General features: G+C 44.8%; 1 protein-coding gene across 2 annotated transcripts; it reads left to right on the plus strand.

Moving 5' to 3' along the window:
- The first annotated feature begins 6410 nt into the window (after positions 1 to 6410).
- On the plus strand, positions 6411 to 23420 carry trappc11 (trafficking protein particle complex subunit 11). Of its 2 annotated transcripts, none has more exons than XM_084469760.1 (30): positions 6411 to 6512; positions 7719 to 7944; positions 8486 to 8655; positions 8848 to 8918; positions 9721 to 9835; positions 10114 to 10213; positions 10467 to 10540; positions 10772 to 10868; positions 10946 to 11079; positions 12323 to 12464; positions 12742 to 12835; positions 13409 to 13488; positions 13978 to 14056; positions 14268 to 14322; positions 14535 to 14680; positions 15054 to 15115; positions 15415 to 15547; positions 15948 to 16078; positions 16236 to 16361; positions 16813 to 17000; positions 17218 to 17366; positions 17550 to 17671; positions 17799 to 17918; positions 18863 to 18928; positions 19698 to 19854; positions 20331 to 20442; positions 20876 to 20967; positions 21224 to 21357; positions 22456 to 22623; positions 22844 to 23420. In XM_084469760.1, exons 2-30 carry the CDS (start codon positions 7741 to 7743, stop codon positions 22886 to 22888), a joined length of 3366 nt encoding a protein of 1121 aa, XP_084325886.1. In that variant the 5' UTR covers positions 6411 to 6512; positions 7719 to 7740; the 3' UTR covers positions 22889 to 23420. The 2 variants fall into 2 exon arrangements, with proteins under 2 accessions (XP_084325886.1, XP_084325887.1); XM_084469761.1 differs by having other exon boundaries at positions 8854 to 8918.
- Positions 23421 to 24368: the final 948 nt, after the last annotated feature.

Below are 24368 nucleotides of genomic sequence, written 5' to 3' on the forward strand. Positions count from 1 at the left end.
CCTTCAGCAGCGCGCAGCAGCAGCATGTGCTCCGGCTGCACATGGTACACATGTGATCTCCTCAGAGTAACCACGAGACACACACTCTCCCTACCCATCTCCCATCCTCCACACGGTGAAGACAGAACCTCTGCAACGCGGGCCCGTGTTCCAGTGCCCTGGACATCAGCAGCCCCTCAAGTCCAGTGGCCTTAAGCTCACTCATCCCCCCCTGCAGCCACACATGGTGGAACCGCTGAGCAGGAGGGGTAGAGGGAAAGAACGAGGCTGTACCAGGGATACACCCACAGAGACAGTGCTAGCCCCTATGCCCCTGTGTGCCTGTGTGCGTGCGTCCATGCATGTGTGTGTGTGTGTGTGTGTGCGTGTCTGTGGTGTGTGGGTGAGTGTGTGTGTGTGTGTGTGTGTGTGTGTGTGTGTGTGTGAGACCAGCTTCATAAGATACATGGCTGTCGCTGCTTACTATAGTAAGGTTGACCCTGAGAATTGATTGATCCAGGCTTCAAATGGTTGACTCAGAACAGCACAGTGCACCCTGTACGACTTCATGCCTGGCCTACCTGCTAAGGTTTTGTCCTCAATAAACATTGTATCACCGTCATCAAGTTGGATTCTTCCACCGTGATACCGGTTACACGACCAAATCAACCAAGTGCACTGTGATGTCCTTTAATTGATCAGCAAGTCTCAAAAAAATGCATAGGCATGGATTGTATGCCCATCATGCTTTACTTTAATGTACAGCTAAGCTGCACCAATCAAAGGGTTTAACTAACAAATTATTTCAATAAAGAACAAAGTACTTTATATTCTCAATATGCCGCCAGAGCATGAAATCCCTACAGCTTTACAAATGTACAACAAATAATACTTAAGATCTTGTCCCTTGAGCGTAAAGCTTTTTCTATTTCTAATGGCAAAGGTCTTCCTGTATCAAGGTGACACATTTTTAAATAAGTTAAGTTAAGTTAAATAAGTTATTGAGCAAGGCATTTTTTAGATATTGAGCAAGGCTGAACTAAAGGAATGTGGGACTCAAACAATAGTAGACCTACCAGAAATTCTCAAATATTTCCCAATTTGCTTATCAATTGTGATTATTCAATAACCGATATCTGTGCTGCATTACAAATATTGCATTACAATAGAGAGAGAGAGAGAGAGAGAGAGAGAGAGAGAGAGAGAGAGAGAGAGAGAGAGAGAGAGAGAGAGAGAGAGAGAGAAATTCATTCCTCGGCCCTTCGTCACCACCCTCCTCTCGCCCTTGACGCGCGGTGGCCTTCTGGGTCGTGCCGATCGCGCGCGCGCGTGAAGAGGACTACACACGCAGTCACTAGGCCTACTTAATAGAGAATCATCACATACTGGCCCTTTAGCAATGGTATGGTGGACATCCTGATCACAGCATCTGCCAATGACTGCTGCCGCGCAAACCCAGATTCCCCCTGTCCAAGATCTCCCCTGTCCCAGATCTACCCGCTCCCAGATCCACCCTGTCCCAGATCTACCCGCTCCCAGATCCACCCTGTCCCAGATCTACCCGCTCCCAGATCCACCCTGTCCCAGATCTACCCGCTCCCAGATCCACCCTGTCCCAGATCTACCCGGTCCCAGATCTTCCGGGTCTGTCTGATATATGAACACACACTTGGCCGGGACGGTATTATAAGTTCAGTCCTCATGATCAATGCATCGCCTTGGTTTGGCACATGCGCATGTTAGAGAGGACAAGATGGGCCAACCTGACTGTAACTAGGGGTGGTGAAACGACCTCAGAGCGCTTTCTGTCCCAACTGCGGATGATTGCACCGTGAGCTTCATGTTGAGACAGCGCGTTCCTGTCAAGGAGACTGCAGAGGCGCTTCTGTTTCTCCATCTCCCACATTCAACAACATCCCCACCTTTCGTTACCACACACTTAACGTCCCCGCTCCTCGTCCATAACATACAATAAGCCCAGCAGCGACATGCAGCTGATACATATATAAGTGTATGTAGCCTACTCACGGTTAGTTAGGAGGAGAGCCAAGCCATCGCGTCGCCTCCTAAACTCGGCAGCTCTAGAGGAACCTGACGGGGTGATGATGATGATGATGATGACGCGTCGGTCCACCAAAAGGGGCAGGGCCAGAACAACTGACAGGCACAGCCCTGAAAATGGGTTTATTTTCAAGAAGGCCTGCATGGTTTAGAACAAATTGTGCAAATTAGTGTGCAATTTAGTACAAATACAATATAACATCAAGGATGAATACAAGGTCCATAGTCAGTTGAGATGCTACAGGCTCATCTCAGTCCTCCTCTAACATTTGATTAGTCAGACTACAGATTATAGACCTAACACCACCAGTCCATACTTTCAAAATGGAAATGCACAAATATGACTATACTAATACATTATAATCCGACTACGTAAATATCTTTTAATGTATAGACAATTAATGTATAGACAATGTATATATTACAATTTTAAAAATAAATGCTACCATCAACCCTTTCTTGCAACGCTGTGAATTGATAATGAATGTTTTAGGTAAAGTAAATGCTGTGTCTGGCTCTGTGGGTGAGGGCTCTACCTAGAGGTCACTTTTGGTATTTCACACGGAAACCTTTCAAAACACCTATAGAGCGTCAGTGTGGTTCCGGAAGTAAAAATCTATGGGATTAGAATCCTGTCATAATTCAAACCTGAAAAAAAAAGTTTCAAAGGCCTGTAAATCTGTGTTTGAAAACTCGACACCTTGTAAAAAAGGCTTTGCAACATTGAAAAAAGAGATTATAGCCTGAAAAAAAGTTTTAAACATCTGCAAACTTGATTTTGTGTTCTATTTTTCCATCTTCATAATTTCCACCAACAGATTTTCAAAGTTTAAAAATGTTCAGCACATTTGCAGAGTTTCAGTGACCAGTGTATTATTTTGTTCCCTGGTTTTGAAACCTTGTAAATAGGGTTCTACAAGCAGGTGTTCATACATTGAGAAAAAGGTTTTGAAAGGGTGAATATTTATTTTTGATAAACGTGTAGGCCTATGGTGTAAATTCACCATTGCAATGTATCTATTAAAAACTGGGTTTTCAGCACTGACTGAAGCCACAAGTAGGCTAAAAGTTAACTTCTATTATTTTAGAAAAAAAACACGTTTTATTCGCAATGTCATTTCGAAGCACTACACTACCCTTAATCCTAAAGTGTACGTCTTTGATTGGTGGAGCTTGCTGTTACCATGGAAACGTTTACCCTCACCCGAGAAAGTCAAGTCATCGATGACTGAACTGAACTCGATCGTTTACCGCAGCAGCCAGGATTTAGATTAATGGAAAGTTAGAGAGTTGTGGTTAGAGATGTAGAGGAAATGTGTTCTACATGTTGAAAAATATCTTGATATAGAATATACAAATAAAAGTAAAAAATATATGATATAGCACTAGCAGTGCTTTTTAATAATTTTGGTAGGCCCTATAGTATTAAAGCAGAATAGCCTACATAATGTTGAATGAATACGTAACTGGAATACAAGACTAGGCTATATTGTATGTATTAAAAACGAGTAGGCTAACGTTATTACGCAGTGATTGCAGTCAGGAATGAAGGAACTTAGGCCTACAGGCCTACCATGTCGATGACAACGCTATACATATGAATCACTAACACACACACACACACACACACACACACACACACACACACACACACACACACACACACACACACACACACACACACACACACACACACACACACAGAGAATATATGACACAACTTGTATGAACAATATAAACAATATAATAATGACAAAGGTTATAAGTAGGGCTGTCAAGCGATTAAAAAATAATTAATTACTAATTAATTACAGGCTCTGTGATTAATTAATCTAAATGAATCGCAAACTTACATTTTGCAGAGAAAGTATTTCAAAATAATTTAATTCAAATAAATTATGGCAGATGAGTGATTCAATGAATAATAGACATAATAGAGTTTAAAGTTCAATGTCTCTTTTATTTAAAACATGTCTTTCATTAACATACGGTGCATTTTAAGATCAAATGAATAACATTTCCATCTCACTCAAGATGCAATGCAGCTCGGGCAAAAAATATACAATAGGCCTACTTTGTTTTGTTTTGTTTGTTTTGGCTCTAGGGGGCACTATAGAAGCGCGATTAATCTGCATTACATAGCCAACGTGGTCTTATTACAGCCCGATCATTAAATAAAAAACACATAGAAACATTTAAGCATTCAGCATATGATTTCAACAATGTGTGAGGGAATACGCAACAGGGATGGTCGTACAGTGGAATGCTGTGCGATTTAATCTGCTCAATGCAGCCTGACGAGAGGAACCGCAAGACCGTTCCCACCTTAAAGGCGTTGCTTGTTACAGGGGCCAATTTGATGTTACCTGTCCGCAATTCCACAGCAGGCTGTCAGCAAACAAATCGATATTAGAGCAAATTCACTCAAACAAATATGTGTAGGCTAATTTGAAGAGCGTTTATCTCTGTGCTCTATAGGTTGACGTCACACACACACACACACACACACACACACACACACACACACACACACACACACACACACACACACACACACACACACACACACACTACTATGGTTTGTTCAAAATTTTCTGAAGCTTCAGGCTAATTCATAAAAATATAGATAGTTGCACACGACACTCATTCAATGTATTTTCATATTTTCTCTTACATGTGTTTTTTTCCCCATTAGCTTTGTTGTGAGCAGTAGTCAGTAATCATGATTTGCCTCAATATCAGAATAACACCCATCCCGGTCTGTATGCAGTGAAGCTTGTCATGATGTAGGCTATGAATCTGAACACATTTTTAGAATGATTAGAATACATTTTTTGAATTTTGAAAATTAGAACATTTTAATTCAAATTTTATTTATTATTCTACAAAACTGGATGATTAGGCCTGCAATTAAAGAATTGGTGTGATGTTTATCAGTTCATTACTGCCATTCAAAATGTGTTTTCCTTTAACTTTACAAATGTATATTTTTAGTAGAATAAAATATATTTGTGAATGTTTTGCTGTGTAGTTAATTTATGACATATTTCTGTTCAAACCATTAACAAATCGGTCAAGTTTCCGATATGTTATGTTTTACTTCCGAAACCAGAGATGGTAAAAAAGGGTGTGGTCACTGTTGCGCTCTATAATCAAAATGTATAACATTAGGTGAACAATTCTCATTTCAGATTGAAGGGTTACATTATATGATTGATATTCTTAACTTAGGGTCAGGGTTCTTTTTATCGAATTTGAACGTTTTCATATCTTTCATGCAAAATATATATTGGGTTTCTATAAGCAACAATTAACACGTTTAAGGCCTAATTGTTTTAATTTTTTAATTTTTTAATTTATGTAAATAATAATTGCAGCAGTGTGTTAGGTAGGCCTACCAAAATGACAAATTCAACTGAAATATACAGAATTTCTAACTAGAGTAAACAGAATAAATACATTCAACTACTTTTGTGTGATGATGTGGTGTGGAGCACAGTGGCTTAAGGTGAACACTGGCCTGCTGTACTTTGAATACATCATTGTACCCAGGGAGCCTCTCTTCTGTCTCTAATTTAAGCGCTTGGGTGCGTGGATCGGTATTGACTGTAATTAATGCCTGCAAGAAAATAATATATCATATAGTATGTACTATATAGCATATAATATATATAACATAGGCTAATTCGAACTCCTACTGATTTTCTTTCGCAATGAATCTTTAATTCTTGTGTGTATTTAAGTTGTATTATTACAAATAATGCAGTTGTATCGTTTTTATAAACACAATATTAATATACAGTATACTCTCTCTCTCTCTCTCTCTCTCTCTCTCTCTCTATATATATATATATATATATATATATATATATATATATATATATATATTATATAATATATTAGTGCTGTCAAAAGATTAAAATATTAAATCGCGATTAATCGCATTAATGTCATAGTTAACTTGCGATTAATCGCAATTAATTGCACATTTTTATCTATTCTAAATGTCCCTTGATTTATTTTTGTCCCATTATTTTTTCTCATTTTAATGCTCTTATCAACATGGAAAAGTGGATCGGCTTGCTCTGTGTATACTGTAGTGTTCAATTTTACACTGACATTCTCACTTGGAAAAAAAAAAAAAGAAAGAAAGAAAACGTTAATCGCGCGATAAAGAAATTAACGCCGTTAATAACGTGTTTAACTGACCTATGACGTCTCTATCGTGTGTGTCGTCTCTCGTGACTGTCGCACAACGCTACGCTATGAGTGAGTTTCTGTTTGTAGTTGTTGATGTTATCTTCCTCCGTCTGACCCCAGGGCAGATGCTCTGTTCATGACTACATTTCCCAGCATGCCGAGAGGCTTTAGTCAAAACCAAACCCACATCGGAACTCCTGTAGCCTCCCTGTTAGCTCCAGCAGCTATTCGACTGCAGTGTTTTGACAGTCTTAGTCCTGTCATGTTATAAGGTACGGTGAATTCTTTATCGCTGCTTTTATATGACATGTTCTGTAATGTGATGTTAATGGTAAGCAGTATTAACCCAATGCACGTCAGCAGACGCTAACGTGTCACCAGCTATCTGATAGCGTTAGCATTTACAGCTGGTTTATTGACACATCTTGCCCTATCTTAAAACGTTACATTTAACATTGAAGGACAATGCATGAGACCGCTGGACAAACGAAAGAGACAAGTGACATGTTCTAAGGCGCCGAACGATGACATATAAGCTGTTTTTAGAGTCGACACACACACACACACACACACACACACACACACACACACCCACACACACACACACACACACACACACACACACACACACACACACACACACACACACACACACACACACACGTCATCTGAGATGTGATGTGGTTTTCCTACACATCATTCTAGAATATAAACGTCCTCTGTTCATATAGCCCAGCTGTTGGACCAAGGGACACAACTACTAGGATACAACTCATTACATTTACATTTAGGGCATTTAGCAGACGCTTTTATCCAAAGCGACTTACAATAAGTACATTTGTCATAAGAAGTGAAACAATATATCGCTGTCGGTACAGTAAAGATGTTCATATAACCAAGTGCAAGTACTAACAATCGCTAGGCTAACGCATTCCCCATATACAGCAGCTAGCTACTGCAGATGCTACACAATTAAGTACTATGAAGAAATACAACGTACATTAAGTGCGTTCATTAAGTGTCATTACATTAGGACCATGTCGGTAGAGCCCGATGCCTGAGACAGAATGAGTCCACATAGATGTCCTTTGAATGTCAGACCTCATGTTATGCTTATTATTTAAATTAATAATGTAACACAGAACGACCCTATAGACCAATTGTTTTATATGCTATTGTTGGTGGATTAGCTACTGTGAAAACAAAATGTGGGTAATGTGACTGGTTGGAGGATAAGTAAGATTAGGATAGTATAATTAGGACTTGAAGGATAATGGGGGTGTTCTGGTATATTATGCTGTATTTACTCTGATTGATGAAAGTAGCAAAAAAAGGCAATGAGTTTAATATTCACAGACACATCAAAATCACCTTATTTGATTCCTTACTTGTTTCCCAAATGAATCGTATTGGAGTCATTCAGCGGCCATGAGGAGAAGGTCAGATGTGTTTCAGTCCCCCTTCTGTTCCTCCCTCAGCTGAGCCTCTAGATCTGCAGTGATGGCCGGGTCCCAGTGGGAGCTGCCCCCGGAGCTGTGCTGCCGGCCCATGGCCTTCGTGGCGCTGACCGGCCTGGACGTGACCTACAACGCCGTGCACCGCGCCATCTGGGACGCCTTCTGCGCCAACCGCCGCGCCGATCGGGTCCCCATCTCCTTCAAGGTCCTGGCCGGGGACCACGAGTACCCCAAGTGTCGCACCAAGGTGGGCAGGACCGCTCTACTGCTGCACTAAGAGACATGCTGGTCTGTCTTCTGATTTAGATGGGATAGAGTAGAGGCATGTCAGGGGCTTATACCTTATCCACTGTCAAGAGTAGGGAGAGCAGAATGTGTATGGGTTATAAATCTATGAAATGCATCGACAGTTCAAGTACATTTGTTTTATTGAGATTAATTATTCAAAAATGGAGGCAGAAAGTAGACCAGGTGGGAGTGAGCTATTACCTGCCACGTCGTATTCTGTCCTGCCCTGTGACATCACAAGTGGGAGTGTCCACCCAGACCATTGGACTATAGCAACTGATAGGCTTATCTAGCCATCATACATCAAGGCGGACACTCCCACCTGTGATGTCACTATGTCACAGGGGAGGGAAGATTTGAAACGGCTTGTATTGGCTGATCACACTCCCACCACCTAGGTGCCCTTTAAAAATACATGGCATTGTTTGGGTACGTTTCTTTCTCGCATTGTTCTCCGTCTCTCTCTAACACGCTCCCTCACGCGTCTTCCTGCGCTCCAGAGAACCTCTTATGAGTGGTACATCCCCAAAGGCATCCTGAAGACAGGCTGGATGAACAAGCACCTGAACCTGGTGCCCGCCCTGGTGGTTCTGTTCTACGAGCTTGACTGGGACGACCCGCAGTGGAAGGAGAAGCAGTCTGAGTGTGCCACTAAAGTAGAGATAGTCAGGTGTGTGTCCTCGCTGCATCTCTCGGTCTCCAATTGGGGTTTTAGTTTCTAATTGTCGTAAAAATAACAATCAAACACTTTGTGATGCATTGACTGGTATTGGAGAAGCACAAGAAGAATTTCTTCCAGTTTATACAACCCATTTCTCGATGCAACCAGACAGATTTCTAACAAATTTTACAATTTCTCTAGGACCAGTCTACAAGGAAGGAATACCAAAGTTGCAGTAGTTCTGATCCAGAAGAAAACCCCTTTACCCCCAGGTAAGGGCAGCCATCTGTGTGGTGACTTTTTGTTGGTATCTTGGTCATCTTAAAGCCAGATGAATTTAATATCTATTTAATAATCACACATAACAAACACTGGGACAAATGTAGTTGATTTGTGTTTAACTGAGAAAACAGGGAGTGGAAGGCCGGGACCCTATAATGTTCAGCTAACAGTTTTTTTCAGTTTTCTAAAACATTTTCTATATATACATTTGCAGCTGTGAACTCATGTATTGTAATTTATTGTATGATGTGTACTTTTAGTTTTATGATAAGACCTTTTAAAAAACATTTAAATATTTTTTAACCATTCAGCGAACAAAAGGCAACAGGCTGATTTTAGGGTGCCACTCAATGACATGCAAATGCAGACCGAAGCTTCATCAACATGCCCACTAATGTGAAGTGCGAAATACCGACATTCTACGCCTCATTCACACATTCATTCATTCATTCACAGGTAATTTACATTTCTGCCAGCGAAAATACTACCTCAGGGGTAGTATTTTTTTTCAGGATATTTTCAGGATACCAATGTCAGGATATGTTGTTCACATATACAGCCAATCAGGAGAATAGCGGGAGAATAACAAGACTTACGTGTATGTGAAAGCAGCTTATACATTACATTGTGTTACATACATTTCCTTGTTAGGTGTAATATTGTACTATGTCATCTTTTGCACAGCATTACTTTGTATCCACTGTATACATTGGAAGAGATAACACGGCTTTGGGATCAACTTTATGATTGAAATGTATCTCATATTATAAATTCTTTATTTTGTTTTTCCAGGAGAGGACTTGGTGGCATCCGAGAGGGCGTCGTCTCTTTGTAATGCCTGCGACCTGTCTGGCAAGAGCCTGTTTGTCCTGCCTCACACAGACCACCTGGTGGGCTACATAATCAGGTACCCTCTATCGTACCACCACTGAAGCACCATCTATCTCCTCTTTGGCAAGAAACAACACAACAAGATTAGAACAGCAATAGATGTCTTCAATATGATGTTATGGAGACCTTGAAATCTCAATACATTTGACAAAAAAAGAAGAAGTAGTAACAATGTTTTCCAACTAAATCTGATGTTTTACATAATGGCATATATTATAATATTCAGATATATTCCGTAATCTGTTTTGCCATATAGCACAATTTCCTAAAGCACATCTGCCCTCTGGTGGTCAGGTTGGAGAATGCCTTCTACGAACACGCACAGACGTACTACTACACAGAGATCCGCAGAGTCAAGTCCCACAAAGAGTTCCTGAACAAGACCACACACCAGGTGGGGCTCCAGAGACTAGAAGCTTCTCACATATAGATGCTCAATAGTGGTGTATCATAACATGTTCCAAGTTGAAGGTGCTCTGGGTACGATTCAAGAGCAACTTTTTTCTTTCTTTCTTTACAACTCAACTCAACTCAACCTTTTTTATATATAAGGAACTCACGATTCTATTTCTCAATAGAACGGACCACAGTTCTTCTCACTAATATTGTGTGAAAATATAAGTTGCTTCTCTGTTCCTTTTTCACAGCTGCTTTTTGTCAGACACCAGTTCAAGATCGCCTTCTTCAGTGAACTCAAACAGGACACCCAGAATGCACTCAAGTAAGTCCAGAACAAACCGTCCACAACGTTCTTGTTCAAATTGAACCAAGGTGATGGTCTTGGTGTAATCTGTGTGTGTGTGTGTGTGTGTGTGTGTGTGTGTGTGTGTGTGTGTGTGTGTGTGTGTGTGTGTGTGTGTGTGTGTGTGTGTGTGTGTGTGTGTGTGTGTGTGTGTGTGTGTGTGTGTGTGTGTGTGTGTGTGCTTGCGCTTGCGTGCACGTTTGTGTGTAGATACTACAGGACAGCATACAGCCTGGTCCATGAGCTCCGAGCCCACGAGACTAACATGTTGGAAATCAAAACGATGGCTGGATTTATCAACTACAAGGTAAAACCTGATCAGCTTTGTTCAATCTCCCCGTACCACCGTACCAGGTATATAACATTCTCTACTGTTCTCTGCAGATCTGTCGACTGTGCTTCCAACACAACACCCCGCTGGACGCCATAGCCCAGTTCAGGAAGCACATCGACCTGTGCAAGAAGAAGATGGGCAGCGCTGAGCTGGCCTTCGAACACACCGCCTGGATGTCCAAACAGTGAGCCCCTCACCTGTCCTCTCGTTCACATGTTTAATGTGGGAATGCATATTGACGAGAAAAACACAAACGAGATAGGAAGACTGTTACGGTTCAACAGAACCCATTTATTTTATTTTATTTTATTTTATTTTATTATGTAGAGCAGCGGTTCCCAAACTTTTTTCCTGTGCACCCCCTTCTACGTCCCAACCGGGTTGGCGCACCCCCAATCCCCACTTCAAAAAGAAGGAAAAAAACTGCAACAAAGCTTTGTTTTATCGCCATATAAAGACTCATGTTTAATCATGCGCAAATAACCAGAACACGCATGACAATAACAACATCAACAAATATCCAACAAATAGGACAGCCAAGGGACACGACTGACGTTGTGTGCAAGATCTACTCATGTGTGATCCGCGCAATAGACGGGCAGACGACCGATCTACATGACCACTTTATGCGCCTCTCAGAAGTTAATAGAAATGATGATGAACAAAATATCACAGAGCATAGAGCAGGATTGTGAACGTTTCCGGTCTCATGACAATTTACATTCTGACGCTCATGTGTGATCCGCGCAAAAGACGGGCCGACGACCAATCTACATGACAACTGTTGCATGTGCGCCACGCAGAAGTTAATAGAAATGATGATAAACAAAATATCCCAGAGCATAGAGCAGGATTGTGAACGTTTACAATGTCTCATGTCAATTTACAATCTGCAAAATGTGTCTGTGTTGGCTGACTTTTTTTAGTTAGGATATTGATGCTGCGCGCCTCCTATTTGCAACAGAATTTGTTTAAGATATAAAACCATTTAATTTAACACACACGCACTAAAACAGATATTTTCGTTTTTAAATAAAAATTTGGAAACGAAAATTGAAAAGTGAGGCGCCGGGGGGCATAACGATGGTGGCTCTCCATCGTGATGACACCGTCCATCGGCACAACCCTAATCATAACACAACGGTTATAACGGAAATTAGAACGACAGTACATTGAATTAAATTGTAATGAAGTTACAAACGATCCACAACATTAAAGAGAATAGGCTCCGAAACAGATAATAAAAACGAGGTAATATTACACCAGACCGCCATTACATTTTTCATCTCGCGCACCCCCTGGTAGCAGCTCGCGTACCCTGGGGGTGCGCGTACCACACTTTGGGAATCCCTGATGTAGAGGGATAGTGTACCATGTAATATAGTCTAAATATAATCATCTTTCCTCTCCCCTGTGTGTCTGCGTAGGTTCCAGTCCTTTGGGGAGCTGTTTGATGAGGCCATCAAGCTGGGCCTGACAGCCATCCAGACCCAGAACCCCGGCTTCTATTACCAGCAGGCTGCCTGCTACAGCCAGGACCGCAAGCTCACTGCTCAGCAGCTCTGTCAGGTACCACCAGTCTACTGCTGCTGCTGCCAGTCTACCACTTTTCTTTTTTATTTTTTACCACATTTGTTTTAGGTTTTCTGAGTCATCTCATGGCCCTTGTTACCAATAAGTTCCCACAAATAGTGTATTTTTTCAACATAAATATTATTTGCTATATTAGAGGCCCATTCAGATTTTGGTTTGGAACTAATGCTAAAATTTATAATGATGAGGTTAAAATAAAAATAAATAAATAAATAAAGTGGGGCCATTAATTGATTGGCTGGTTGGTTGGCAGGCTGGGGCCATCTGTCCCACCCCTGACCCCCTGGACACGCCCACGGGGGGGCTGGACTTCTACGGCCAGAGACCCTGGAGACAAGGACACCAGAGTAAAGACACAGACCCATACACATACACACACACACACACGCTGGCATCCAAGCTAACATGTTAGATCGAAACACATGGGAAAGGTGATGCCAGATCCACGTTGACACAGACAATGTACAACACATTGTCTGTGTTGTACCCTCAGACTATTTTAAATTGTTTGGGTTATTGGGAAATCTTTTTGGAAAATCAAGCGAGAGAAATTCCTGAGATAGCCAGGACACATGTAAAAGTAGTGACAGGATGACCTCACCATTTCCTCAAATATCAAACTGCAAAAGGACATTTTTATTTTGTCACTTTTTAGGCCCCAAAACATTTTAGAATGATGGGAAGAATTTTTTTATTAGTCGGAAAAAGTACAGACAAAAAATCTGTTGCTATTAATTTTAGTAGCAATATTCCATCTTTGTTTACCACCTGCTGCAGTATATAGTTTAGATAAGAAGATTGCTTTTCGGTTGCTAGTTGCTTTCTTGCACCAGCTAAGAAAGAGATGGTGAGTGTGGAGCTGCTGTAACACTTGTTGGTGGATTGTAACCTCTGCTGTGATTGGTTCCCTGCGTCCCCAGGTATCGATCCACCGGACCCTGAGAAGGAGAGGACGGGAATACTGGCCCTTCAGATCAAAGAGAGAGACGTCCCGCATTCAGTATGTCTATGTACACACACACACACACACACACACACACACACACACACACACACACACACACACACACACACACACACACACACACACACACACACACACACACACACAATATTACACATAAAAAGACTACACAAATTTTGGACCGCAGTCAATGAAAAATATGTACCATCTGACAGAAATACAGTAGGCCAGATTCATCCCTCTCAAAATGTAAAGCCAGTGCTCAGTCTACTGTAACTCACCAGGAGTCACACAGCTAACTAGATATCAACAGGAACCTGAAGTACTCTTCAGTCTCTTTGACCATATAGAGATTTGGGAGAAAAATAAACAACTCTTTACCTTTACTCTTTACCTGGGAATCTTCAGTAGAGCAATAACCTATCACCCTAATCCGGCTTCACACTCTGCTTTCCCTGTGTTTGTCTGTCTGCCTGTCTGTCTGTCCGTCTGTCTGTCTCTTACACTGCATCTGTTTCCCTGCAGGAGTTGATCATTGCGCTCCTGAGCAACGCTGTGGCCCAGTTTAAGAAGTACAAGTGTCCCCGGATGAAGAGCCACCTCAGTGAGTAGGAGAAGTGGCAAAAACAATTCTATAAGTTCATATTCTGAACAGATATTTATGTTTATTGCTCTCCAGTTATCACCACATACAAACAACAACAGAAACTAAACTTTTCCTGACCACCACTGGAAACCCCCTCACTAGCCACAACCCATCACCAGGGGTGTCAATTTTATTATGTCATTTGACTTTTCTTCACTGTGTTTTTCAGTGGTCCAAATGGGGGAGGAGTACTACCATGCCAAAGACTACACTAAAGCCCTCAAGTAAGTCTGCACACAGAACCGTTCCATTCTACCAACTCTTACAGACATGTTACAACTTAAACAACAAGTTAAACATTGTGTGTGTGTGTGTGTGTGTGTGTGTGTGTGTGTGTGTGTGTGTGTGTGTGTGTGTGTGTGTGTGTGTGTGTGTGTGTGTGTGTGTGTGTGTGTGTGTGTGTGTGTGTGTGTGTGTGTGTGTGTGTGTGTCCCAGGCTCCTGGACTATGTGATGTGTGACTACCGTACGGAGCGCTGGTGGGCTCTGCTGACGTCCATCCTCAGCACGGCGCTGCGCTGCTCCTACCTGATGGCCAACGTCAAGGACTACATCACCTACTGCATGGAGCTGCTGGGCCGAGGTACACACACACACGTAAACACACGTAAACACACACACACAGGTAAACACAGGTACACAAACACACGACAGAGGTATACAAACACATGGCAGGGGTATGCACACACACTAAAAAAAAAACAACTACTTGATACTCAATACACAAGGATCAACTGGTAAATAATGAGTTGCCGTGGACTACGGTATTGTGTTCGATGTTGTAAACCCCATTCTGGTCAAACATGAACCATCGGGATGTGAGCTGAACAACCTTTCTTCTAGACTCCTGCCCCTACATAGGGTTATAGATGAATACAGAATACATACACATTCAACTATCAAATATCATTACCTCCACACAGGGTGAGTGATGCTTGTGTGTCCCTTTCCACCAGCCTCCACCTTGAAGGAGGAGCAGAAGTCCCGGATAGAGAAGAACCTCTTCAAAGTCCTGAAGGTAACGCGGATGAACACGCCCCATACCTGCAACACACTTTAAACACTGACTCCATAGAGTCCTCAACGTCTTCTAAGAGTCTCCCACTGCTGGCTGACGGCAGGCGAGCGTGTGTCGCACTAGTTTACTGAGAGCCGGTAGATGTAGATAAGGACTCACAGGAAGATAGGCCGGGGTTATAACAAGACGGAGGTGTTCCTTATCGTGAAGCACGTGGGATGAAAGAGGAAACATGAGGAAGAACCAGAAGACCTTGGTCTTCATGGTTCATTACGTAACATGACCCCCTGCTGCCCCAGAACGAGGTTCCGGACGCAGAGCCGGACTGTGAGCCCAGCGGGGCCAGTGCAGCCGCCGGGCTCTGGAAGGACCGCATGGCGCTGTCGGGCTCCAACGAGTTCAGCATCGAGGTCCAGGACTACGTCCCCTTCAGTGAGTCACACACCAGCACGGCCCCCAGGGACGGGGCAAGCCGGGACGGACTTCTGAGGGCCCATATGAATACTTTGGTTCTGTGGCCTTTGAGATACAATTTTTTGATGGTTGTTAAGTTGTTTAAGTAAGTTGTAGAAGGTTTTTTGGTGTTTTTCGCTATAGCGCCCTCTGCAGGTCGGTAGGACCGTACTGTTCACTAGCTCCTAGTAGCTTCCTTTACGTTAACATAAAACACAAAAAATAGATGAAGAGAAATCATAGAATTGTGGTACTCGCATGTACTGTATACATTTTTTTTTATCTTCCCCCATCACTTTCTCCACAAAAATGATTCAATTGGAAAAAATAGCTGTTTGTATATCATACAACTGAGACAAGTCTCTGTCTGACTCCCCAGTCCAGTGTAAGGCCCGCTTCCTGGCTCCCAGCTTCCATGTGGACCAACCAATCCAGCTCCAGGTCTTCCTCCGGGCTGACTGTCCCCACCCGGTCAGCTTCAACAAGCTGTCCGTCAGCCTAAGTAATCAGGTACACAACACACGCACACAAAGGCACGCACAATGCACTTACACACTCACATAAACATTCTAAATGATTATTCATGCTTCAGTGATGATAATGTCCTTCTGTCCACGTCTTGCTCAGGTTTAATTAAACTGTTGTGCGTGTGTATCTGTGGGTGCAGAGCTACAACCAGTGGTGTGTGGTGGAGGCTTCAGGCCAGGACGACATGCTCCTGACCCCGGGGGAGACCAGCTGCTTCAGCTTCAACTTCGTAGCCAAGACCCAAGACGTGGGCAAGAAGATCGAGGTGAGGCTTGGAGCGAGCAGCACGAGGTGGCCGGCTGTTGGGTTGGAGGGCTCAAAGGTCACATGTTAGTTAAGCCAGTGGGTCGCAAAGCTACGAGCACCAATACAACAGCTTTAAAACAACGTCAGGAAACCAAAGACATTTATCATTGATTTGTTACATTGATCTAAAACGAATACAAACGCCTCAAAATATTGAATGGTTTTAGCACTGGTATGACTGGGTTGGAGACTGGGTTTTAGCACTGGTATGACTGGGTTGGAGACTGGGTTTTAGCACTGGTATGACTGGGTTGGAGACTGGGTTTTAGCACTGGTATGACTGGGTTGTCGTCAATGTGATGTTTTACTGGGGGACCAGTTGGGGGCCCCTTATTGTTGCACACTGTGTTGGAGCTTTGTGTGTGTGTGTGTGTGTGTGTGTGTGTGTGTGTGTGTGTGTGTGTGTGTAGATGACGGGCATAGAGCTGAGTCTGGGCAGCGGCCGCTGGGTGTTCCTCAGCTGGAGGGGGGCGGGGGGCGACGCCGCCTCCACCCACGAGGCCCTGCAGGCCAGCCGGTCGGCCCGGCCCCGGGGGCCAGGGGCAGGGGCCTGGCAGGAGGGGGCCTGGGACACTCTGACCATACAGCACAGCACCATGTAAGACTCACACACACACACACACACACACACACACACACACACACACACACACACACACACACACACACACACACACACACACACACACACACACACACACTCACACTCACACTCTCTCACACACACACACACACACACACACACACACACACACACACACACACACACGTTTTAATTCTTCATGTTATGGCAACATCTATCTCTTGTTGTTCAGGATCATCTCCAGAGTTCCCAAGATCACCGTTCAGCTCAGCCACCAGCCCCCAGCCCTGAACAATGAGATGTACTGCATCACCCTCAGCATCCAATCACAGGAGGAGGGCGTGGCCAGAGAGGTCCGGCTCACCGCAGGCCTTAAGCCCGGTATGGAGCTGGGTGGAATGGTTCATGATGTTCTCGTTCTCTGATTGTAGCTCTGGAAGAAGCCGTAGCTGTTTAGTTGAATCACTTTAATGACATAATGAGGCATGATGTAGGGAGCTGCGTCTGAAAATGAAAGGTTTGTCCATAATTACATTCTTCGTCATTCTGTCTTCTTCCTCTCAGGCCAGGATGCCAACCTCAGCCAGGCCACCCATGTGACCCTGGACCGCGGGCAGGTGTGTGACGCCAGCGACCCCGCCCTGCTCCCAGATATACCGCTGGGGGATCTGAACCCAGGCCACAAGGTGAGGCCCCACACACACTCACACTCACTCACACACACACCTACTCTACTGTTAAATCTGCATAAGGCGATTTAGTTTGTGAAACTACAGCTTTTCCCACGTTTCGTGTGTGTGTGCGGGTGCCCAGGTGGAGCAGCGTGTGTACGTGAGGTGCGTGTCGACGGGGCCCCGGGTCTTCCTGTTCCACGTGGCCTACAGCATCAACACCAGCGTGGACGGACAGGAGATCGACTGCAACTGTCACAAGGTGAGAGGTCAGGAGCACAGGAGCAGGCTCCTCCCCCCACACACCTGCTCCAGGCTCCTCCCCCCACCCACCTGCTCCAGGCTCCTCCCCCCACACACCTGCTCCAGGCTCCTCCCCCCACACACCTGGTCCAGGCTCCTCCCCCCACCCACCTGGTCCAGGCTCCGCCCCCCACACACCTGGTCCAGGCTCCTCCCCCCACACACCTGGTCCAGGCTCCTCCCCCCACACACCTGGTCCAGGCTCCTCCCCCCACCCACCTGGTCCAGGCTCCTCCCCCCACCCACCTGGTCCAGGCTCCTCCCCCCACACACCTGGTCCAGGCTCCTCCCCCCACACACCTGGTCCAGGCTCCTCCCCCCACACACCTGGTCCAGGCTCCTCCCCCCACACACCTGGTCCAGGCTCCGCCCCCCACACACCTGCTCCAGGCTCCTCCCCCCACCCACCTGGTCCAGGCTCCGCCCCCACCCACCTGGTCCAGGCTCCGCCCCCACCCACCTGGTCCAGGCTCTGCCTCCATGTGCTGTTGGTGTTACCAAGGCAACGCTGCCATGGGGCTTCAGCCACCATAAGTACTTTCTATTTGTGACAGAATATCTACGACTATGTATTGTGAATAATTAAATAATATTTACCCTATATTAAATATCTGTGGGTTACACTCGATGCTTTAATCGTCTGCATACATTAGTGTATGTATATGTATCAACAATGTGCCACGTTCCAGGACAATATGGAAAAGGTATTTAACACTGAATGATGCATGCCCCTTTACACGGGGTCAGCGTTCTCCTGGGTCGGAGAGTTGGGGAATCTGTTTGCTGTTGGAAAATGTAATGACGTTGTCGTTGGTACGTCTGAGCAAACAAATCCAACTGACCGCACTGGTCTGTCTGTGTACTGAGTGTGAATTCCTCTCTCCTTGAATTGGTGCTGTCCAGGATGAGACCATCGCCATAGAGACCGTGGAGCCCTTTGATGTTTCCTCCAAGTTCGTGTCGACCAAGGTCTGCTATTGACTCACCCCCTGTGTGGTAACATTATGGTCTATTGACTCACCCCCTGTGTGGTAACATTATGGTCTATTGACTCACCCCCTGTGTGGTAACATCATGGTCTATTGACTCACCCCCTGTGTGGTAACATTATGGTCTATTGACTCACCCCCTGTGTGGTAACATTATGGTCTATTGACTCACCCCCTGTGTGGTAACATCATGGTCTATTGACTCACCCCCTGTGTGGTAACATTATGTTCTATTGACTCACCCCCTTTGTGTGGTAACATTATGTTCTATTGACTCACCCCCTTTGTGTGGTAACATTATGGTCTATTGACTCACCCCCTTTGTGTGGTAACATTATGGTCTATTGACTCACCCCCTTTGTGTGGTAACATGGTCCTCTTAGTTTAAGTCTGTTCCTGCTAGACCGTCGTCGTTCTAGCGGGTGCAATTCAGTTAATCCTGAATAGAATCGAAAGTAAAGACCTGCTTGGAACAGTTTGACGTTTTAATTTGTAGACCATTACAGACCATTTAATTTGCCGTTCAGTTTGAACAGTTTTAATTTGTACAATCGAATATCGAGTTTACAGGGTCATAGCATCTTCCATTTACAATATAAATATACAATTCAATCGTTTTCTTCAGCTGATGTTCCTTTTTTTTATATTGCAGTTCAATAAAGAAGCAGGAAGATTGAAACGTTCTCTTATTAGTATGTTGTTGACGGTGCCACCCTGCTGTGTTGGGGATGTTTCGGTTCTCTCTTCAGTTGGAGCCCCTGGAGCGTGTGGTGGTGGACATTCCCTTCGTGCTGATGACGGACCTTCTGTCCTCCTCCCCCTGGCCCCTGCTACTTCACTCCTCCTCCCTCCAGCTGGTCACCATGGCGACCTGCACCCCCCAGCCCCAGTCCCAGCTGGAACAAGGTAACGCCCGCTCCAGTGTGGTTTAAGCTTTGTTAAGAGTATCAGGATATTAGATGTATCGATAGATGGGAGCTTAAATAAAACCAAAGGGACAGCACCAAGCTTTGGCTGAATCAGTCCCTGAGGATGTTTTAATAAGCCATGTTTACGGTGGTGTAGGTAAGATCTAAGAGCTAGAATTTGAATGTCATTTGTAAGAGGGCCAGATCCATCCATCAGCTGTTAGTGAGTTAAATGCTCTGTGAGATGATCTGTTATGGTCGCCTCTGTGTAACAAGCTCCATTATAGACCAATCAGGGGGCATCTCTTCTCTGATTGGTTCGGGGAGTCCATCTTGCCAATGGCCAGATAGAAAGAGAAAGTTTGGGAGGGAAGGGGCATCCGCCAGTTCAATGTTGATGTGATGCAAAAGCCACATTGAAGCAATCGCTTGTAGCCGACGGATGTTCCTCTGCATCCCTGGTCTCTCCTCCAGTGGTTCTCAAAACGGGGGAATGTGCCAGCGAGTGTTTCTGCCTCCAGTGCCCACCGGGCGCCGAGGGCAACGGCACCGTGGCCACCGGGCAGTACGTGATCTCATGGAGGAGGTAGGCAACATGCATCTACAGGCAGATGAATACCCTTCTGTTGGCCCCCTTACTGTGAAGTCATTTTGCCTTATTGTCCTTGATTGCTTTTAAAACAGAATTCAAGCCTTTGTTATTAGAGTGAATGGCCTTGTGATGGGGGGGGGGGGGGGGGGGGTATATTAATAAACTCGCCTTGACTACATGGCGTGCCAGTGCATATGAGGTGACAACGGAGGAAACGGGATGCATACCGGTATACATGGCACTATGAAGTGTCATACCCTCTGCACCTTCTGGGTGTTTGGCTCTAAAGCAGCCCAGCCTGGTTTGCTAACCTTTATAGCTGGGTTATAGCATGAGACGGCAGCAGGCCCCCATGAGGTCTAGCTGTGCCTGACCTCCATCAGGAGGACTGGACCCTGATGATCTGGTACCTGTTGTTCTGCCTCAGGGAGTCTTCTAGTCTGGACACTCCTCTGGTCCACACCACCGTGCCTCTGCCACACATCCCCCTGGAGAACATCCCGCTGTACATACACGCTGGTGAGGACACACACACACACACACACTGACTGACTGACTGACTGACTGACTGACTGACTGACTGACTGACTGACTGACTGATCTTGCACTGATCTTACAAAGCGCGTCCTGTTACTCAAGAACAAACAAGCTTTGAAATCCAGGTCTACATTGGCGGTTTTAATCATTATGTAAACGCAACATAGCGATGTCCCCTCGATATCGTTTTCTATCTTCCCCACGTTGAATCTAAGATATGAATGTGTCTCACCCCCAGAGCTGCCGTCGTTCGGCCGCGTGAGAGAGACCCTCCCCGTGCGCTACCACATCGAGAACAGGACCGCCCTTGTCCAGCAGGTGGAGATGGCCGTCGAGCCCTCAGACGCCTTCATGTTCTCTGGCCTCAAACAGGTGTGTGCGTGCGTGTGTCTGTGTGTGTGTTAGGGCTGGGCGATATGGACCGAAAGTCATCTCGATATTTTCAAGCAAAATGTCGAGTTAAGTTACCCTTTATTGTCCCTTTTTGGGGGAAATTCTTTCTCTGCTTTTGAGCCATCCGGGAGCCGGTAAACACCCGGAGCAGTGGGCAGCCGCAGCGCCCGGGGAGCAGGTGGGGGTTTCAGGTGCCTTGCTCAAGGGCACCTCATCCGTGAGGACATAGGACGAGTACGAGTGCGAGGACGAGTGCTGCACAACCACTCCCCCTGTCCATATTTTTGCCTACCGGTCGGGATTCGAACCGGCCACCCTCCGGTTACTGGTCCAACTCTTTAACCAGTAGGCCACGGATATAAGATATATATATATCGATATTTGTTGACGCAACATCGGGGAGCCGCTGTGCTTTAATTTCCAGCCTGCCTGCGTCGCTGTGCTCGTTAACCTGCCTTGCTGATTGCAAACTCAATCCTAAATTTGGGTGTAGGCCAGGGTAGCTAAACATTTAAAAATTAATCAAAAACAGTCGGAGCAAGATGTGGCAAATGTGTTTGACTCCATGTTTCGCGCTGAAGGGGATTAAAAAAAGTGACGTGAGTGGAAGAGCGGGGCCGGGGCAGAGTGTGTGTGCGCAGCGTTGCCAGATTGGATGGGAAATCTTGCCCAATCTGGCAACCCTGAGACCAACACACTGGAGCCAGTATTGCCAGATTGTGCGGGAAATGTAACCCAATCTGGCAACACTGTGTGTGAGCCAGAGGCAGAGCGGGACGGAGAGAGATAAGCAGAGTGAGGAGGCGGCAGGCACGGCTCGGAACGGCTTTTTTTGGAGCAAATGCGCTGTAATTTCAACGCAAATGAACTGTATCGATGTTGAATATAGTGCCTCATTCCATATCCTGTTTGAAAAAAATATCCATATATTTCAAATATCAATATACCGCCCAGCCTGTGTGTGTGTGTGTATTATGTTTCTTACATTACATTTCTTTAAGATTTTGGAGGGCTAGCATTCCCCATCTGTGCATCAGAAACATTTTGGAAAGTGTGTGTGTGTGTGTGTGTGTCCAGGTGCGTCTCCACATCCTGCCCGGTGCAGAGCAGCAGATGCTGTATAACTACTACCCCCTGATGGCGGGCTACCAGAGCCTCCCCCAGCTCAACATCAGCCTGCCGCGCTGCCCCGCCACCAACACACACGCGCTGCGCCGCTTCCTGCCCCAGCGCATCTTTGTTAAGGTATACACACACACACAGTTTAATTTTGAGTTATTGATTTGCCTATATTATAAGCTACACCACATTTTACCAGTGCAGGAGCGTGTAGAGATGCATACAGGACAAACGTTCCCATGGTGCACGTATTAGCAGTTAAGTGAGTTGACTTAGAAAAGGTCTTTAAAGTGATTATTGGTAGAAGTTGCTCAGTCTGCTTAAATGGTGATCGTCTGCTCTCCAGCCTCAAGGTCGAGAGCTGGACGATGCGTCCATCGCTGCAGCCTGACGGCCCGGCACCAGAAGACACACATTCCCTGCTCCGCTTCCAACTACGTATACAGAGGATTGATTGGAGATTTCTTGTTTATTTGGCTTTTGTTAGCCACTGCTCTTGTATAGATTTTAACTATAGAATGGACAAGGCAGTGTGTGTGTGTGTGTGTGTGTGTGTGTGTGTGTGTGTGTGTGTGTGTGTGTGTGTGTGTGTGTGTGTGTGTGTGTGTGTGTGTGTGTGTGTTTTTTGTTGTGTTCCAGATGATTTGAATGTGGATCTATTGGTACAATATTGATGCATCTCAAAATGAGAAACGTTTAGTCTCACCTATTTAGGATTAGCCATTAGTTGACAGTTAATTTAATATTAACTAATTATTGCAGTCAACATTGCCCTGAACGCATAACCATTGGATGCATAATGCACATATTAGTAATGACCTATTGCATATTTGATTAACAATAAGAACATCAGTACTAATATTAGCAATGCAGATGAGAAAATGTGTTTGACTACAGTATGTTCAATAAAACAATCAACTCAGTGTTTGGCGTGCTGCCTTTGTGATTCAAACATGATGGTTCTGACTGGTCTCTGCCCGTCAGGACTGAAGGTCCAGAGATCAGGTGGGCTTGGAGCTGACAAAACAAACATGCAGGGTTAAAGAAGTATGAAAATATGAAACTATTTTTTAACATCGTTGATTATCATGAGGCCATCTCACAAAGGACATAATGGTTTGTTTTAACATGAGCTAAGACTGATTACATATGTATGCCATGGATTTGCTAGCAATTAAATTTAATAAAAGTGGGATTTTACTGACAAAAGGCCATATCATTGAGTTGCATGCATCAGTGGAGACCACAGTTTGACAAAGAGCCAGTGAAGAGCAGCAGTTCTGGGCATCGATTACCTCCATCCATGGGTGAATTATATCAATGACCTCTGGTCGCTAGAGGTCAAAATGAGCGCCATAGTCCAACAGAACCTTGAAAACAAACGCTGTCGACCATCCTCCACTAAACTCTCCCTGTGTAACCTGAGATGACATTTTGAAACCTGAGAACCTGTTTTAAAATGTTCACACCAATTTGGCCTTTTCGGAACCAAAAAGACGCATGTGGAGTAAAAGGTCCCCCAGGAGACCACGCCGCTTCATCCCTTTTAGTTCAGGACTGTTTTCCACCTGGAGGATACAGGAGATCCACCTGGAGGATGAATGAGGTCCCTGCAGGGGGCTGGTTGGTGGCTGCAGTCGGGGTCAGATTAACACTATGACCTCCTAATAGCATTAAAAGGTAAGATATATACTTATTCCGATTTGTAGAAATTAAATCAATACAAAAAAAAAAAAGGTAATTTCATTTCAAGTCTTAAAAATACATCCGTGTGCCAGGAGGACAGACCTGACCGGAAGTAGAAGGTACAGGCGAACCTGACTTGTGTGCGTCCGCATCCCCGCTGCTCTGCTGGCGCGCTACCTGCTCGA

The sequence above is a fragment of the Micromesistius poutassou genome (genome assembly GCF_964030765.1).
Source record: "Micromesistius poutassou genome assembly, chromosome: 6".
In the NCBI taxonomy this organism is placed as follows: Eukaryota; Metazoa; Chordata; class Actinopteri; order Gadiformes; family Gadidae; genus Micromesistius; species Micromesistius poutassou.

Coding starts and splice junctions, on each gene's coding strand:
- trappc11 (XM_084469760.1), top strand. CDS start 7,741: ATGGCCGGGTCCCAGTGGGAGCTGCCCCCGGAGCTGTGCTGCCGGCCC. Junction 15,116..15,414: donor ACCTCTTCAAAGTCCTGAAG/GTAACGCGGATG, acceptor CTGCTGCCCCAG/AACGAGGTTCCGGACGCAGA. Junction 15,548..15,947: donor CCAGGACTACGTCCCCTTCA/GTGAGTCACACA, acceptor CTGACTCCCCAG/TCCAGTGTAAGGCCCGCTTC.